General features: G+C 43.5%; 1 protein-coding gene across 7 annotated transcripts in view; it reads right to left on the reverse strand.

The window, feature by feature from the left end:
- RESF1 (retroelement silencing factor 1) overlaps positions 1-17,566 on the reverse strand; it is a 38,137-nt gene that overhangs the window by 11,245 nt on the left and 9,326 nt on the right. Inside the window, exons 1-3 of one of the 7 annotated variants that reach the window (XM_046898850.1) lie at positions 12,665-17,197; positions 12,447-12,578; positions 564-10,715 (exon numbers count right to left, since the gene is read on the reverse strand). The exons of 1 other annotated variant lie outside the window; for it this stretch is intronic. In XM_046898850.1, the coding sequence (XP_046754806.1) occupies positions 564-589 (26 nt within the window). In that variant the 5' untranslated portion in view covers positions 590-10,715; positions 12,447-12,578; positions 12,665-17,197. Of the gene's footprint in view, positions 1-563; positions 17,198-17,566 lie in introns of those variants that run through there. 5 more of the 7 variants (XM_015287145.4, XM_046898848.1, XM_046898844.1 and 2 more) reach the window with 5 other exon arrangements.

The raw sequence follows: 17,566 nt of genomic DNA on the forward strand, positions 1-17,566 counted from the left end.
AATTCAATGACATTCCTCTGCATCATACATACTTACACGTCAGACACAATTTTGTCAGAACACACCTCTGTCACAAGGCCACAAAATGTAACAGGATATTGGTAAGGCTGCTGCCATCCCATCAACATCCACCTCTGACGTTGTGGCAAAAAATAATAAAACAAGGTATTTCATTCAGAGCAGTCCTCATAAATAAAGCGTAAAGCACAAAAAAAAAATGTTATAGTTTTGGTCTACTGAATCAAGTAAGATATTCCAAGATTTAATACTTCGTTTGATGAACATTATAACTTAAAGTCTGTAGCCCTGCACACTGGAGCCAGAGAACACCTAAATAGAGAAAACGTAGGGAAAGCACGTATTAGTTTGATGGTATGTAAGACATACAAAAACCTCACGCATCACTAAGTTAACAGAAAGGCAGCAAGAGGCCCCAGAATTACAGTGTGGGAACTTCCACGCCAAGAAAAAACAGTAACTGAATCGCCAAACCAGAGCAAATATTTACCATTTCTATAATCAGATGTGGCAGTAACTAAACTGCAAACTTAACATAAACATACCTATTTTGGATAAATGGTAAGTGCATCACTAGAGCAGATGCCCCATCTCACTTGGTGGGTTGCAAGGAAGGTGAGTCTTTGGAATCCTTCAAATAGGGCACTCCCTGCTTGGCAGCAGTTGCTTCTGCAATGTAATCAGGCACTACTTCAGAGAAACAATGCAAGATAGTTTATCAAGCTTTCTAACAACAATTAATCAACTACTTCAAGACAAAATTATGCAACTTCATAACAGCAATTAGTAAGATTGCAGATAAAGGTACTTGGCATAGATGTTATTTTCCTATCAACTACTCTAAGACAGATTTAGGCAACAGCTACTAAAGAAAGTAGGAATGTTATGTTTCATGATGTCTGCCACGCCGTAACCAAGGCATCCCAACACTTCCCTCACATTATTCTATGATTATACACACAGGGTGAGAAAGCAGCTACTCACGCTTACATACAGACCTCTCAAGCTTTGAGTACAGGGCCCAGAAGAGAAGAGCAGATATGGCTTGGTAACTAGGCTTATGCAAGCCTTTACATGCCTCAGTATTAAATTCTAGCTTAAGCTGTGACTGGCCCTGATTGTTTCAGAAGCTTGCTCTGCTTGCAGACACCGGATTGTTTATGAAAGGAAGTAGCTCTTCCATTTCCTTTGCTACTTTGATTACAGGAAGTAATAAATAAATAAAACATGAAGAGAAATTTACCCTGCCTACTTGTTTTAGAAATACTGAGTTCCATCTCAATGTAGCTGAAGGCCAATGTTGTCATCCCAACAAAAAAGATTATCTCAAGTCTGGCAGGATATTTTGTCTGTAATTGATAAAATTCCCACCAACATCCATGTTAGAAGCCTAGGAGCTATTCTGGAATAGTAAGAACACCACACAGTCTCCCCGGTGGTAGGGTGTGCCCAGGAGAAATTTGAGAGGTAGTTACACGTTGTAGAAAAAGGAATTCCAGAAACAAAACCCTTTTGAACTGTGGATGACAAATATACTACCTGCAGAGCACGTGTAAATACCAATAACATGAATAATACAGCTGACCACAAATGCGTTAAACGATGGAATAACTCCATAGAGATTTTGAAGTTTCCAAGGGAAGCACTTGGTATAACTGCATGCACAAGTCTTTCCCAATAGGTGTCATAGGGAAGGGAAAGAGGCACAACCCAATGACTGATCACAGAAGTCAGCAATGATATCTTCCCTCCCATTTCTCCTCTTATACTATTTTCATACTTACTTTCTTACTTTCAGGTAGAGCTTGAGTGACTCTAGACAAACACACCTTTAGTTTGTAAAGTTTACTCAGAGAATGTTTTTGACAGAGAGGCAGAAAACTGATGGCTCAGGGCAACAAGGCAGCAGTTTACCAGTTTCATAGTATCAAGTCTCCATCCTTGTGTGACAGTGTGCTCTCCCTGTCCCCCCCCCCCCCCCCCTTCCTCCCTTAACTCCCCACTTCAAATTGGCAGCAAGCAACAGCAATGATAACAACCACAGATATGCCTCCAGCTGGGGGAGGCTGAAAGAACTGATGATAGCAGACACCTGGTTCAACAGCTGAGGACAAACTGAGCATGTGCCTAATAAGCAGACTATGACCAAGCCAATCACCTTACCCCAAAAATAGTAAACAGCTCAAGAACCCCTTAGAACAATCCTGCATGGCAATGGCTGTACAACAAGATCTCCCCTTGAGTAGGGATGCCTCTTGAGGTTACACCTGAGCACAGATCCTGTACATCTTGCCAATACAGACTATCAGTAAACAACTAATAGTTTGTTTTAGACTTTGTTAACTTCACTAACATCACACCTTAGATTGATTGTGCACATTTAATCCCTTAGACATAAACTGTCGACCAAGTCTGGGAGTGGGTGGATCTGGCTGCACCAAGGTTCCTTGGTTCCATGGGTCAAGGAATTTAGAAAGCAAGGGGGTCCACTCTGAATACTGTGACTCAGCGGGAGAGTCTCCTACATGTGTGTTTACCCTACCATCTATGCAGTAAATAATCAAGTGTAGCCAGACATCTCAGCTCTTGTTAAGTTGCTATTAAATCACTGCATTATACTATGTCAATAAATATATTCCCCGCTTGTCTTTTATGAGTAAGTTGTATAACGTGATTGTTTCAGCCCAAAATACCTTGTGGTGTTATCACAGAGCCTGGCCACAGGGTCTCCACTTTACTCCAACCTCCACCATCAGAACCCAACTGATATTGTAAGACAGTCAACCAGGAAACTAAGACTCAAGCTGGCACATTAGAAAGCAGATATTCTTTAACAGCAGCACTGGATGTATGGGGGTAATCCTCCTATCATGTATAGCTTACACAGAAGATCTTCAGTTTATATGCATTACTTGTGCTACATATACAGAAGTTTCTCAGAATTATGTTACAAACGTAAGTTTCCCCAGAATTACATTACATATTAAATGACCAATTCCAAGCAGGTCCTCCTGTTTCCCCAGTACAAAGACTCAGTAGAGTCTATCTCCTTGGTTCAGGGACACAGCTCTTTCTGTTATCTAAACAAGTTGCATGGCAGGACCATCCATCAACAAACACTAGCAAGCTTAATAATATTGTTACAACTTGTATCACAACCTTTAGGTTCCAGTTATATTATATTCAATCCCTCTTCTTCCAGCTTTGTATGGCCCCTCACAGGTGCCTATTACAGAGGTTCCTCCTTGACCATCCAAGAAGGATGTCTGGCTTACTGATACCTATGCAATTATTCAACATACTGCCTGATCTAGGCACGCTGCAGTCATCCATACTGCATATGACTGAGTTGTTATAGCCAATTACCATGGCAATGCCCAAGTGGCTGAATCCTTCGCTTAGCCATTCACTCCTCTAACAAGATCTACTGGGTGCACCCACTGGTCTCCCTCAAGGCAAGCAAGCTCCTTCCACACTCACACAAGGAAAATCCGTGGCAACTTCCCTTGTGGAAAAAAAAAAAAATTATATCAGGAAAATATGCCTATATGCCCACTTCAGCTGTTGGCCACATTCATTTCCATTCTGCTCACTCCATGGCTAAGGGCACATGCAATGCCCAAGCACATGCCACTGCTGTGACCAGAGGGGCAGCAGTGATGGCAAAGACTGACACCCATGATAAAGCCAATCACAGCACATATTAGCAGCTGAAGTGAGGAAACTTTACCATCTTTTAGTTGGTGCTGTTACTATATCCCTCATCTGTGATTTCATCCACTATGTTAAGCTCTTAAAGGGCCTCTGGCACAACACTGGCATTCTGGAGTCACTTGGCTATTTTAAGTTTTGGTTTTTTTTTTTTCCTGCAAGTAACTCCTTAATCTCATAACTCCAGCAGAAGGAAACATGGTTCTGCTTTGGTAAGACATCTTCCTGTTCTGCTGCCCAGTCCTGGATACATCTCAACACAAGATATTATGCCATTCTTTCACTTTCCATGTATCACATGGTGAAGCAGTAAGCATAATCAAGCCATTCACAACATTTGCAAGTTCTTGTTCATTACAAAGAGCTTTTTGTAACTGTAGGAAATGCTCAGAACCAATAATTTCTCATCAGGCAACAATCTTCACAAAGCAGCAGAAGTTATTCATTACTGCAGTAATAAGGCACACAATTTCTTGCCTTGCCATAAGGAGGTGTGTGCCTATCACTGAAATCTACTCCATTAAATACCCTCACTCGAGGCAGGTGATACCTCTCCTGTCACTCATTGCTTGAGCATATCACACTCACAGTCTTCCCAATGTGTTTGCTAAAATACTTTTCTGTATACAATTTATCACCCACCTGTTGTTCTTTCATCCTTCAATGGGGAAGGAGAGAACAATGCATACTGGGTCCACCTGCAGTTCCCCATTTGTCAAGAGGAACAGCAGAACAACGTATGCCAGACTCTTCCCTCCCTGTCACCTTAGCTAGTCTCAATTCCTTTGACTTGGGCTAGGTGTTCTGACAACCAAGCTACTTGGCAAACTCACTGTACCACGTACTAAGCTGTGCTTCAATGATTCACTGTGAACAAGAACCCTTGCAGCAATTTTGTAAGAAAGGTTAGAAAAGTCTATACCTTAGTGTTCAGAATTACTCTGGTGCAAACACACAGTCTACTTCTCACATAACTAGAACACTCTCCTGGACAGAGTTCAGCAAAAGATCCAAGAACTGGAAGTGACTTGCGGAATCAAACTCTATAATCCAAGGATAGGTTATAAAGCAGGCAGCATTTATTCAGACGAATGTACAGACGCCGGATGCAAGCGGGATAGCTCCACCTAACTTGCACACCGGTCCACAGAGATGTTACATATTTGTAAGTCAAGTTCATACATATTCAAAAGGTTACGTTGAATCCCACTACATATTCATTAATCAAGTCCCTCCCCTCCGGCACATGTGTTGTATTCTTCTCTGGGTGGTCACATCCCCATCTGGTGGTCCCTTGGGATGAAGTAAACACTCTTCCTCATTACCTCTTCTTGAACTTCTTGAGCCTACTTTCCTTCTCGTTATCCTACTCCTTGCTAACTAGGTTCATCCCTTCCTCATTGTCTTGCTGAGGAGGAGACTGGGGCCTATTCTTCTCCTATCTCCCTCCTCTGGTTCTCTGTTCTCCTTACCTTGCCAACAATGAGTCTGGTACCTATGTTCTTCTCACCACAGAAGAATGCTCCTGTGGAATGTAAGCAGAATCTAAACCGTCCAGGCAGAACCGCAAAAATCAAACCCTCTTTCATTAAGCGGAATCAATTTGAATCAAGTCCCCCCTTTTTCAAAAGGACAAAGTTAATCTGCAGGACCATACACCTTCATGACCACATTTCTGCTTCTAGACTTACAGCAGCCATTATCAGTTCACTGAAAGCATTTACCACAAATTCAGTACTTGCTATTATACAGCAAGATTAGAGCAGCTTGGCAATACCTACTTGCAGTACGAGATTGTCTGAGACTGGTAAGGAACTATTGTCTCAAATCAACAAGAGAGATCAACAGCAACACTTTGTGGACAGCTTAACATTTGAAAGCATTCCTTTGGACATGGACAGAAGCTGTTTGCTTTTGAATGGGAAGGTCCAAGAACATTCTCTGGCTGAAGATTTGGCCTGGGAGCAAGTATTTTCAGCTTGACACAAGAAGTTAGAGGATACTATCATATATCTTGAAGGCAAGATACAAGCTGGAGCCATCTCTTATCTCTGCTGATTTAAATTTGTAAAGCTTGGAAGTCAGGAACAAAAGAGCTCCTGCTGAGAGCCCCGGAAGCTGTCGTTCCAAACCACTCAGGACTATAAGTAAAGAGAACACTTATCTTCCACCTTTATTTGTCATTGTCATCAACTGATCGTAGAATCGCAAGGTTGGAAAGGACCTACAAGATCATCTAGTCCAATCGTCCTCCCATTACCCTTTCTACCACAAGCCACTAAACCATCTCTCTTAGCTCCTCATCCAGACGCCTCTTGAACACTGCCAGGGACAGCGACTCCACCATCTCCCTGGGCAGGCCATTCCAGTGCCTAAGGTGCCAAGGCGTGATCATCACACCTTAGACGACTCACCGCTACCAAGACAGCCTGAATCAGCCGCATTCAGGCGCATGCATCTGTCTAGCTGTAAATACATGACCAAAAGAGAAAGTATGTGTACACTGTCATTTTCCTTGTGTTCTAGCTATATTTCAGATGTCACAGCAGCCTCCACACACAGAAGGGTTCTTGCAACAAGGATTCTCAGCAGTTGTACAAGAGGTAATTTGCTAGATGTTACCAGTGTCTCAGATGGACAGTTAATCACAGAGAAGTTACAACAGCTTGAAGTACATTAAGACCAGACACTTGTCTCTGCAGATTACCATCCCACCATATCCAGGAGTTTATTTTTATCTTACCTTCTATTGGCGTTGCCCTAATCCTACCTGCCAATACAGACACTTGTTACAAAAACTGTTCTTAAATGGGCGTATTAGTTTCACTACCATGAAGTACACTGTAAGGCTATAATGCAATGGAAAGTACAGCAATAATAGGGTGGCAAAGTCCTAAGCTACAATTGAGGACAAGCCCAAATGCAACAGCTGTGAATGCAAAAGCAAAGGGGGAAAAAAAAAAGCTGCTCACCTCTAGAAGGCCACAGGTAGGCAGGGATCTCCAGAGAGATACCCTTGACTCCTCTGCCAACCCTTAAATGAGGTCTGGGAAGGGATGGATCCTGGCTCCACCCTTCCAGTCACTCAGATGCATTGCATGCACCTGAGCTCCCCTGGGTTGGCCCTGCCTTCCCACCAGGTGCTCAATCACTGTTTCAGGCATTCACTCAGCATTTCCACTACACTCACACACTGAATCAGATTCTTCCTCCCAGCCTCCCTGTGAATTCTTAGTGTTATCTCCTCCATCCATCAGGACTTTTAATCTGACTTTATTCAGTGTTATCTGACATTACTTCCAAATCAATTTGTTAGCATTTCCCTATTCCTTAAAAAAAACAACCACCACCACCAACATGACATTTCTCAGCAGCAGCTGAAGTTATCCTTTTCGAGTCACTTGTCAGAGCTATCCTCTTCAAATCATACTGTTAGCCCAGACCACATTGCAGGGGTTTTTAAGTGATACTGTAAGTGACCTTCATCTCCAGCAGCTCTGGGGGTATCTCAGGATGTGAGGGTAGGGGCCCAGCCTGGAGCCCCCAGCTGTCTCTGTCAGCAGACACAGATGCTGCCTTCCTGCTTGCAGGTTTCCCAGAGACACATAAGCAGCACTGACACAGCTCCCTACAAAAACTGCCACAAAATGCTTAAGGCAGCACCTGTACATAGGTGTATACTTATACAAAACTTAAGCAAGAAAAGCCAAGTCCCTTTCCTCCTCTTTGACTGGGCAGGACTGAATGTCGCCAGAAGAAAAACCACCCCTACTCTCTGGAGTCAAAGGCACTCTACATTCACAGATTCCCCACTGTTCTGCTCACGAAGAAGTACAATTGCTTCTGACATGTTCTTGGTGATACCAGGCAAAGAATTCACAGATAAGCAACAGCCATACACAGAAAGAAGAATGGAACTCACCCAACTGGTGAAGGGAGCTCTCTGGCTATGTAGCACTCGTTCTCATAGTGTTCATAGTGCTTCTCTAGGATCGACCTAGGCCCAAGAGATGTTTTCCCTTCAGTGGCTGGCCCTTATGTGAGCCCAGGGTGGGTGGCTCCACCCTGGATCTACCCCTTCTGGTCTCACGGGGAGAAATATAAGGGCTCTCCTCTGCCTATCTTTGGGATAATCAAGCAAATCTATTTGAGCAAGAAATTTTCTTGACATCATGCACGTGCAAGGGATAGAGAGCGAGAGTTAAGAAAGGTTTTCTAAGAAGGCAGGACAAGCTGGGCTCAGACAGACATCCTGACCAGACAGGCCCTCTTTATGCCCTGCTGCATTAAAGGACTATGTAATTTGGCAGAAAATAAACCCCCTTGTGTCCCTATTTAACAGGCGGGCTGGAGGCGGCTGAGTGATGCCCAATGCAGCACCAGAAGCCTGGTTATATATGAACCATCACAATTAGGGATTCACAAATAGCACTCTGCACCATTTGTCTAGAGGCACCCAAAAGGGCTCTCCATAACCAACCTGAAGGAATTTGGCCACACCCAATGAGAACTCTCACAGCTAGATTAGTGAACAGCGCAGTTAATTAAAGGAAGAGACTGCAGGCCATTTTGGGTTGTCAGTGATAAATATACTACAAAGCATGTGAGATTAACCATGAACATTAATAATATGGCCTGGCCACAAGCGCATTCGGTTCTAAAAACAGTTCCATGGAGATCCTTAAGTTCCGCAGGAAAGCACTCAGTATGACCAAGCATGCAAATCTTACCCAGTATGCATCTCTATGGGGAGGAAATAAGAGGCTCAACCCACCCACTGCTCTCAGAATTCATCCATGTTTAACATCCAATTGTGTCTTTCCTGACATACCCCTTTCTTAAGCCATTTTTAAACTATTTCCTATTATACAGGTAGACCTTTATAGGATCACAGAATGGCACGAACTGGAAGGGACATCAAGGATCATCAGGCTCCAATCCCACTGTCAAAGGCAAGGTTGTCAACCGCTAGATCAAGCAGTAGATCAGGATTCCCAGGGCCCCATCCAACCTGGCCTCGAACACCTCCAGGACAACCTGTTCTAGCACCTCACCACTCACCCCATGAAAAATTTCCCCAACATCTATTCTAAATCTTCCCTCCTTTAATTTAAAACCATTCCCCTTGTCATATCACTATCTACCAGTGTAAAAAGTTGATTTCTCTCCTGTCTATAATCTCCCTTTAAATAGTGGAAGACCATAATGAGATCTCCCCACAGCCTTCTCTTATTCAGACTGAACAAGCCCAGCTCCCTCAACCTTACTTCATAGGGGAGGTGCTTCATCCCTCTGATCATCTTCGTGGCCCTAATGTGACCTTGAGGGACACCAGTAATACATACCTTTGTTACAAATGGTTTAAAATTACCTAACTTTGCTTTTAAAGGTATAGACGAAAAAATTCAGTGAGTGTGAGCTCACTGAGGAGTTGCCACACCTCAGAGGCAAGTAGCTTTCAAGAAGGAGGTGTGTTCTTGTGTTACAAAAATGTTATACCGAGCAAAGTTGACACAAATGATGGCATTTTGTCAAAGAATGACAGACTGGTTCAGGGTAGCAAATACATGGCTTATCAGCTCTGTAGTACCATCAAGTTCCTATCCTGGCAGTGGTATCACAGAGCCTGGTCATAGTGTCTTTGTTCTGCTCCACCCTTCATGCCACTTCTCCTCAAGTCAGCACATCAAGCTCCCCTGATGCTGCCAACACCTGATATTGCCCAGGGAAATTCCGTGGAATGGATCAGACACACTCTGCTTTTGTACCTTTCCTTAATGTGTGAGCAATGCTGTACTATTAATATAAGTTTCATTTCTACGTCACCTCTAGCAATTATTCCGCAGCCCCTTCCACCTATCCTTCTCATTGGTCCTCCCCAGTTCCTGCACATCCCTTATCAGATGGCAAGATCCACCATCAGCTTCCTCCTTCCATGTCCAGAATTCCCAGGTCTGCATTCTTATTCACGGAGAAGCCTGGCTCTGCCAGCAGTCTTCCAATAGCTGATCTGTTCCCCTTACACTTGCCTGTCAGGATTGTGTCCACATTTTATTTACTGCTTCTCTATTTCCTTTCTATTCCCATTTCACAAGGTCCCCGATCAGATAATCCCGTTGAAATAAACATTCTTACATTCCTGTACTCTTAGCAATTAGTGCTGCAAGAACCAGTTTGCTCCTCCATATTGTCTCCATCACTCCCCGTCAAGCATTGTATATGCGTATTTTATTTATTTCTTCCTTTATTCCTCCTTTTCTTTTGCAATGGAGGGGTCCTTTAAGAAACAGATGCTGCAGAATCAGAGCTCGTAATGCTGCCTCGAATAGTCATGGGAATTATGGTAAGTCAGAAGGGAAGCAAGAAATAGGCCATTCTTCTCGCCAAGAACAAGATAACAGATAAATGCCATACCACATAGCAATAGAAAAGTCAGATACAGCAAAATCTGATTTTGTCCTAACAAGCTGTTTTGCCAATAGATAGGGTCAGCACAAAGGACACAGACATCAAGTTAAAGAAGTGTGCTTGTCTTTACTCATGTTTAAAGCAGTAAAATAATAAGTGAAATAATACGGCAAGAATAAAACAAAACAAGGTAATGCACCTAATCATTACCACATAAGATTAACTGCAGTGATTAAGAAAGATAAATCATCAACTGCCCTAATATTTTACCAGCATCCAGACCCACAATGACTGGGGAGCCCTGGTTGCAGCCAGGATTTGGAGAACCTTTCCCAGCAACTGGGAGGTCCTATGCAGTGCATCCACTCACAGGTGAGGTCTCTAAAGTCACTGCAAGGGGGTCCAGCTTTTATATAGTTGAATAAATACGCTTACATAACTTCAAGTTCAGAAACATCAGATTTCATCCTCCGTTTGGATTCCATCCAAAGCCTGGCCGGGCTCAAAGAGGAACCAAGGGAGTTTCCTTATCACTTTGGGCTTTAACCACATATTTCTCATGGCCTTGCAACATGTCCCTAAATAAAGAAAGATCCACCATTGGTTACTGTTACACAACAAGCATTACAACAGATCTTTATAAACTGACATCAATACATATATTAAAACAGAAAAACAGATAAATATTGCACTGCACGTGTTATATAGTGTTTGGTTTCGAGGTTCATCTAGAGGTCAGCTTTGGTTGAGGGCCCATTGTTCAGGCCTTAGTACCTCAGAAGCATCTAAAATGAGCTCAGTGGGATTATTCTCAAAGAAAAAGAATTTTCTGCAAGCACCACAGACTGCAGGCATTTGGAACAGCCGTGATTCAAAAGGAGTTCTAAAATTCTAGCTCCCCACAATACCAAGCAACACACAAACACCACCAAAGAAGTCACTGCTGAGAACAAACCCAAACCCAATCATTTATTGCTTACACTCCCCAGGGAAAAAGTTATGTTCATTCCTGACTAATAGCATTAAGCATGAAAAAGCAATTTTTAATGCAGAATCAAAAGATTTGCAGGAAAAGGCATTAGTAACAGGGATCAGATTCGCCGGATCAATTAACATTTCCCAATAGTCTATTCAAAAACCTACAAGTAAAACATTTTCTAAGGGTAGTATCAGACTTCTTATAATAGAAATATCCCTGCCTCACAGTACAGATCATGTTTGTAGCTGAAATGCATACTTATATCTACCATACATCTATAGCTCATGCTTTTCCAGTTGTAATTCTTACTGTGATGAAAGAGGTCAGCTAATGATATAGCAGAGTTGTGAGATGTTTTTTCACGGGTGGAATAACACTTTTTAGAAAATGCTACATCCCCACGGCACAGTTGCAGACTCCTACTTAGCATCACACTTTATGACAGCAACCTTGAAATGTGCTTTGAGCTCTGAAAGCTTCCCAACTTCCAAGGCACATCTAAAGAACAGCCTCGTACCTCCAGCAGCTGCAGGCAACCCCAGTTTGAAGTATTGCTCTGAAATCATTCAACATCTAACAACTGCTAATTGGAGAAAAGTTCTTATCCTTACGTATGGGATATGTTACCTGAATTTCAGTCAAACGATACTAATCTTCCAAATGCTGCAATTTACACACCTGTCAACTATTCCACTCACTGAATGGCCTTTCTTACAGTGCCCCCCAAGTAATAAACCTTGCTGCCTTTTCAGTCGTTGTTTTACACTTTCATTGCTCTTTGCAGTTATGAAACTGTCGATAACTTGTGTCTGCTTAAGTATGTGAGTCATAAATAATACAGATCTATAGCAGTGTCTATCAATCACATGAAGCAAAAAAGCACAAACCCACTCCCTGTCAGCAGTAGGAACGTATTGCAGTCCTTTGAAAAACAGTGAAAAACAGTTCAAGTAGCTGTGAATTAATTGCTATAGTGACTTGAAGGTACAGCATTGCTCACAGAGGCACAGAAGCAGCTGGTATGCAAGGAATCCAGGAAACGGCACAGAAGGTGGAACAGAATGACAACTCTGCAGTCAAGTTCTGTGATCCACACCAGGTCCCTCAGTAACCTTTTGTGCCAGTAACAGCAAGAGAACTTCATGTACTGACTCTTCGAGGAGCAATGCCAGGACGGGAACTTGGTGGTACTAAGTACTGAAAAGCTGCATATTTCCTACCCTGAGCCAACAGTCCATCATTCTTTGACAAAATACCATCCTTATGGAGAACTTTGCTCAGCATAACCTCATTCTAATACCAAAACACCGCCATCCCAAAAGCTACCCACCTCCAAGCTATGACCATTCCTCACCGAGCCTGCACTCTGAATTTTCTGTCCTATACCTTTAGAAGTGAGGTGATAGAAATGTTCACCATTCATAATCAAAGGTGTGTATCACTAGAGTCCCTCAAGCTCCACCTGAAAAACAAAAAATAGTATAAAAATGGCTTAAGATAAGGAGGGGTGTCACGGAAGGTACTACGACAGACAAGATGGGAGAATACCTCTGACTTTTGAGATGAGTTGATGGACTGAGCTTCTCTTCCCCCACACAGGGATGCCTACTGGGTAAGAGTCACACAGTTACAGAGCGCTTCCCCAGGAAACTCAGAAATCTCTATAGCGTTGTTTTTATAGCTGAATGTGCTTGTGGCCAGGTTGTATTATTCCTTGGTTAACCTCAAAAACTGTGTAGACAGTGCACTCATCACCAGCAATACAGAAGAATCTGTGCTCTGTTGCTTTAGTGAGCTGACTGTTCACTAATCTAGCCATCACAGTCGTTTAGTCTGGGCATGGCCCAAACTCTTTCAGCATGGCCATGGAAACCCATTTGGACACAACGAGTGAAGGACGTTTTCTTGAGCTGCATTAAAAAATGTATATGGTATAGTTAATGTATATAAGTAACAAAGTATTTTAATATATATTTTCTATTAAAACAAACATAGGGCAACAAAAACATAAGTCTAGTGGGATAGCTGACCATGGCTCTGTGAAACGAATATATTGATGCCTGGTTTGATGGAAGTGGCTGCAATTCTTACTGAGCTCTCAATATCCTCACAGATTATTTTTTTGTTGTTAATGAAATTTTACTTTTCCTGTGCTTCATCTTTGAAAACAGCTGTTCACAAATGTACGTGCTGCCACAAAGCAATGACATGAATAGGGAGCGACTGTGAAGTAAGGGATATTTCTCCCTTGTAAGACATGTCTTGTAAAGAGACACGACCCAATTTTCATTTGAGTTGACCATCAAATTGCAACTCCATACGTTCCATCTGAAAATTCCTGTATCAAAAGGAAAAGCGCAGCTGCACATTTTTTGCTGCTCATTGGACTGTGTTTAGCCAACATATCAAACCACATAATATTATTTGCCATAACCAGAGCTTTGCCATGACTTAAGATTCATTTCAACCATGGTCACGTTTTGCAACATAGCACAGATAAGTCGATTTTCACCTTAAAGATGCATGTTTAACTCACTGAAATGAGCAATCAAATTCACTGCAAGAAAACATATTGCAAATTATTGAATACCTTTTATGAGTTTTTCGAGACGTTGAAACTTACAAAGTTTGTCAGCACTGCACAGGTATTCTGGATACTTCTTCTGCAACGAACATGTTAACTTACTACATTACTTCACAAAATAACACAAGCACATGCTTAATAATTAAATAAGAAAACTTTTGTGTTTGCTTAATAACAAAAACCACACATCTTCACGTGAGAAGTAGAGTGTGTTTGCACCAGAGTAATTCTGAACACTTCTGCTGAACTTATATAGACTTCTGCTAAACTTTCTTACAAAATTGCTGCAAGGGTTCTTGTTCACAGTGAATCATTGAAGCACAGCTTAGTACGTGGTACAGTGAGTTTGCCAAGTAGCTTGCTTGTCAGAACACCTAGCCCAAGTCAAAGGAATTGAGACTAGCTAAGGTGATAGGAAGGGTGAGTCTGGCATACGTTGTTCTGGTGTTTCCCTTGACAAATGGGGAACTGCAGGTGGACTCAGTATGCATTGAAAAAGGGGAAACAACAGGTGGGCCTAATATGCATTGTTCTCTTGTTCCCTGTTGAAGGATGAAAGAACAGGTGGGTGATAAATTGTATACGGAAAAGTATTTTAGCAAACACACTGGGAAGACTGTGAGTGTGATACACTCAAGCAATGAGCGACAGGAGTGGTATCACCTGCCTCGAGTGAGGGTATTTAATGGAGTGGATTTCATTAGTAAGGTGCACAATTTCTTCCTTGCCATAAGGAGGTGTGTGCCCATTACTGCACCAATGAGTAACTTTTGCTGCTTTGCAAAGACCACTGATGAGAAACTGTTGATTCTGAGTGTTTCTTACATTCATAGGCACACACACGCATGGTAGGATGAAATCGAATTAATGACTATCAGTGCATTTCAGTCACCAAGTGGCTCAAGGGAATGTTAGGTAAATACACGTTGGTTTCGATTTGACTGAGCTTGTGTCACAGATGCAAGAGGAGGAGTTAGCCCCGCACCATGTCTTCCTCTCCACAGCACTACATTATCACCTATGCAGCCCGCACTCAAGCTACACACAGTCACCTCATGACAAAATATCCCTGAAATCAGATAATAACGTTAGAAGTTTACAATCCTGTGAGGCCACATTACTATTTATCCAAGAGTGCGTGCAGCCTGCAGGTTACACATGCCTGCTCTTCAGTTTTTCACAAACCCGATCTTAACAATGCACAAGGAAATGAATAATGCCAGTAATTCAAATATCTGAATAGCACCCATCTCTCCTTGGGCTTCTGCTCTCTTTACTCCTATTTTGCGATCTTCGACCTTCCCTCTCCGTTCCTTTTAAAATAGGGGACAGAGAATATTAATCTCTCTCTTCTACTCACTTATTAACTATTAGTAATCAACAAAGAGAAGACAGATTCCACATCAAACCAACAGGTCAAGCAGATTAATTATTGTATTGACTGAGACCAGGCGAGGCCACCATCACCAAGACAGAGTTACACACCAACAAATGAAACTAAGCATGTTCCACACAGCCTATGGGACCACTTCCCATGTTTGCAGTCTGTAGTCAAAAGCAGGACTCAGGTAGTGGTTTGGAAGGCTGCAGCACGCAGTTCAGCTGGGCACTCTACTGGAGGAGACTAAGCTGGCACAACAGTCCCACATTCAATTGCTTTTCCTCATGGAAAAGGTAAATATAACAGCAATGAATTTTAGAAACAAAAAACATTTCAGTACCAGAAGATGTTTACAGAAACTAAGGCAAAAGAACTTGCTGGCTTTCTAAAAGCCGCTGTTTGAAGGATTGCTTCCAACAGATAAGAGTATTTTACAAATCTACAAGCACTGCAGTTTAAGAGTAGTATGAAGGGAAAAGGGGGAGAAGACTGGAAAAGTGTCCGTGCATTAGGTAGTGAAACGAGCCAAAATAAAAGCCTCTCTAAAATCCTGGCAGATCAATCAACTAGAGGATGCTCTAGCTACCATCAAGCAGGAAAACAAAACACTTCATAATACTCTTGATATGAAGTACACAGTGATGTTTTTCTGCCAAAACATCAGATCATATACTATTTTCTGAAAAGAAATATATATCTGTTTATAAAAATATACTTCTAGGTTTGCTGTTCAAGTCTGAACATGCCAGCTACAAAAAGTGCTTTCTGCCCTTTACCTTTGAAGTACCATAACTTGCTTCAGTGAGCTGCATGAATACAATGAACTGACAGCTCCAGATGAATAGCTTTAGGACCAACTTTGCACATTTGTAAGGCTTTGTTTTGTTACTCAGAGGAATGCCTATCTGGCAGGAATATTAAGAGTAAAGGGTTTGATTTTGTGAACAGTAACCGAAAAGTGATCATTAACAGCACTTAGTTTTCTCTGCCAGGGATGACTATCCAAATGTTTTAACACAACGGCTGGATAGCTCAACAACATCAGGTGATAAGAGATAAAGAAGCATTTGCTACTCGCAATAACTTTTATTCTTCCCACACTTCTGAGATGCGAGAGCTAGAAAATATTTACCAGTAGGCACCATAAGTTAGGTTTGTTTTCTTTTACTTTTCAGTCTTCCCAGGAGGCTAGTTAAGAGTAGGGAAAAAGCCCAGCATTGCCACAGAGCTCCTGGAAAGAGGCAGCTAGATAATAACTTCTAGGAAAAATGATCCCCAGCATTCCTATGGGCTTCAGAAACGCATGTTCTAGTCGATGCCTCCAATTTCCACTAATAACAGAGAAACCGCACAGAATTAGTGCTGTAGGGGTATCAGCCTCTTCTCCACATCTCCACTTGCCTTTGCAGATGGAGTATGTTACATGTTTCCGAGTTGGAAGAGACCCACAAGACCACCAAATCCAACTCCTGGCTCCACACAGCACCACCCAAAATCCAAACCCTGTGTCTGAGAGCGGTGTCCCAGTACCCCTTGAACTCCGGCACTTGGGGCCACGCTCACAGCCCTGGGCAGGCTGTTCCATGCCCACCGCCCTCTGGTGCAGACCCTGTCTCTAACCCCCAGCTGCCCCTCCCCGTCCATACCTCCCATCACCCGGAATAGCACACCCCGCAGAGAAAGCCGCTAAACAAACTTCTGCCTGAGGTGATGATGGAGGAGGATCTTTCAGGAGGCAAACGGAAAAGCAAGCCTGCAGATTTCATTGTGCTCGCTCAGCCTCCAGCCAGACGCTGGATCAATTCTAACTGACCTGCGAGACGAGCGCTGAGCGCTCAAAGCACCCGCAGCGCCCCGCGCCCCGCTCCCACCCGGCCTGCAGAGCTCCCCGGCCCCGCGCAGCCCCACGGGCCCCGCCGCCCGCTCCCGGCCGCGCGCAGGAAGGCCCGGCTTCACCGCCGCTGCCCGCTGCCTCCCTGCCCGCCGCCCCTGCTCACCAAACCCCGCGCCCGATCCGTGCGGACGCAGAAGCGGAGCGGGAGGCCGCTGGGCCCCCAGGCCTCGGCGGACCGAAAGAGGCCTCCGCAGCCGGCAGGCAGAGCCTCGGCACGGAGCCAGAGACCGCCCCAGGGCGGGACCGCGCCGGAGCTGTAGGAGGAGGCTGCGCGCGGGCGGTATTCCCCTGGGTGGCCTCCTCGGGTCGCTATGCCGCAGCCGGGGACTCGGCGTTCCCTCGGGTTCAGGGTCCTTCCGGCCCGCTCGGGTGCTGAAAGACTCCACCGCGTGCTGAAAACTCAGTGAATTAGGAAAGGTGAACGTTCAAAAGGGGAGACAGAGCAGCTGGATCCTTTACTCGAACAAACGGACAGCCCGCCGAGCTGAGCATACCCTTGGGGGTCTCTCGAATTATCAGAGGGCACAATGAGAGATGAACTGTGCCTTGCAATAACCATAGGTGTTAAGTGTGCTGGACCGCTGACTACTC

This window comes from Gallus gallus, chromosome 1, assembly GCF_016699485.2.
Source record: "Gallus gallus isolate bGalGal1 chromosome 1, bGalGal1.mat.broiler.GRCg7b, whole genome shotgun sequence".
Lineage (NCBI taxonomy): Eukaryota > Metazoa > Chordata > Aves > Galliformes > Phasianidae > Gallus > Gallus gallus.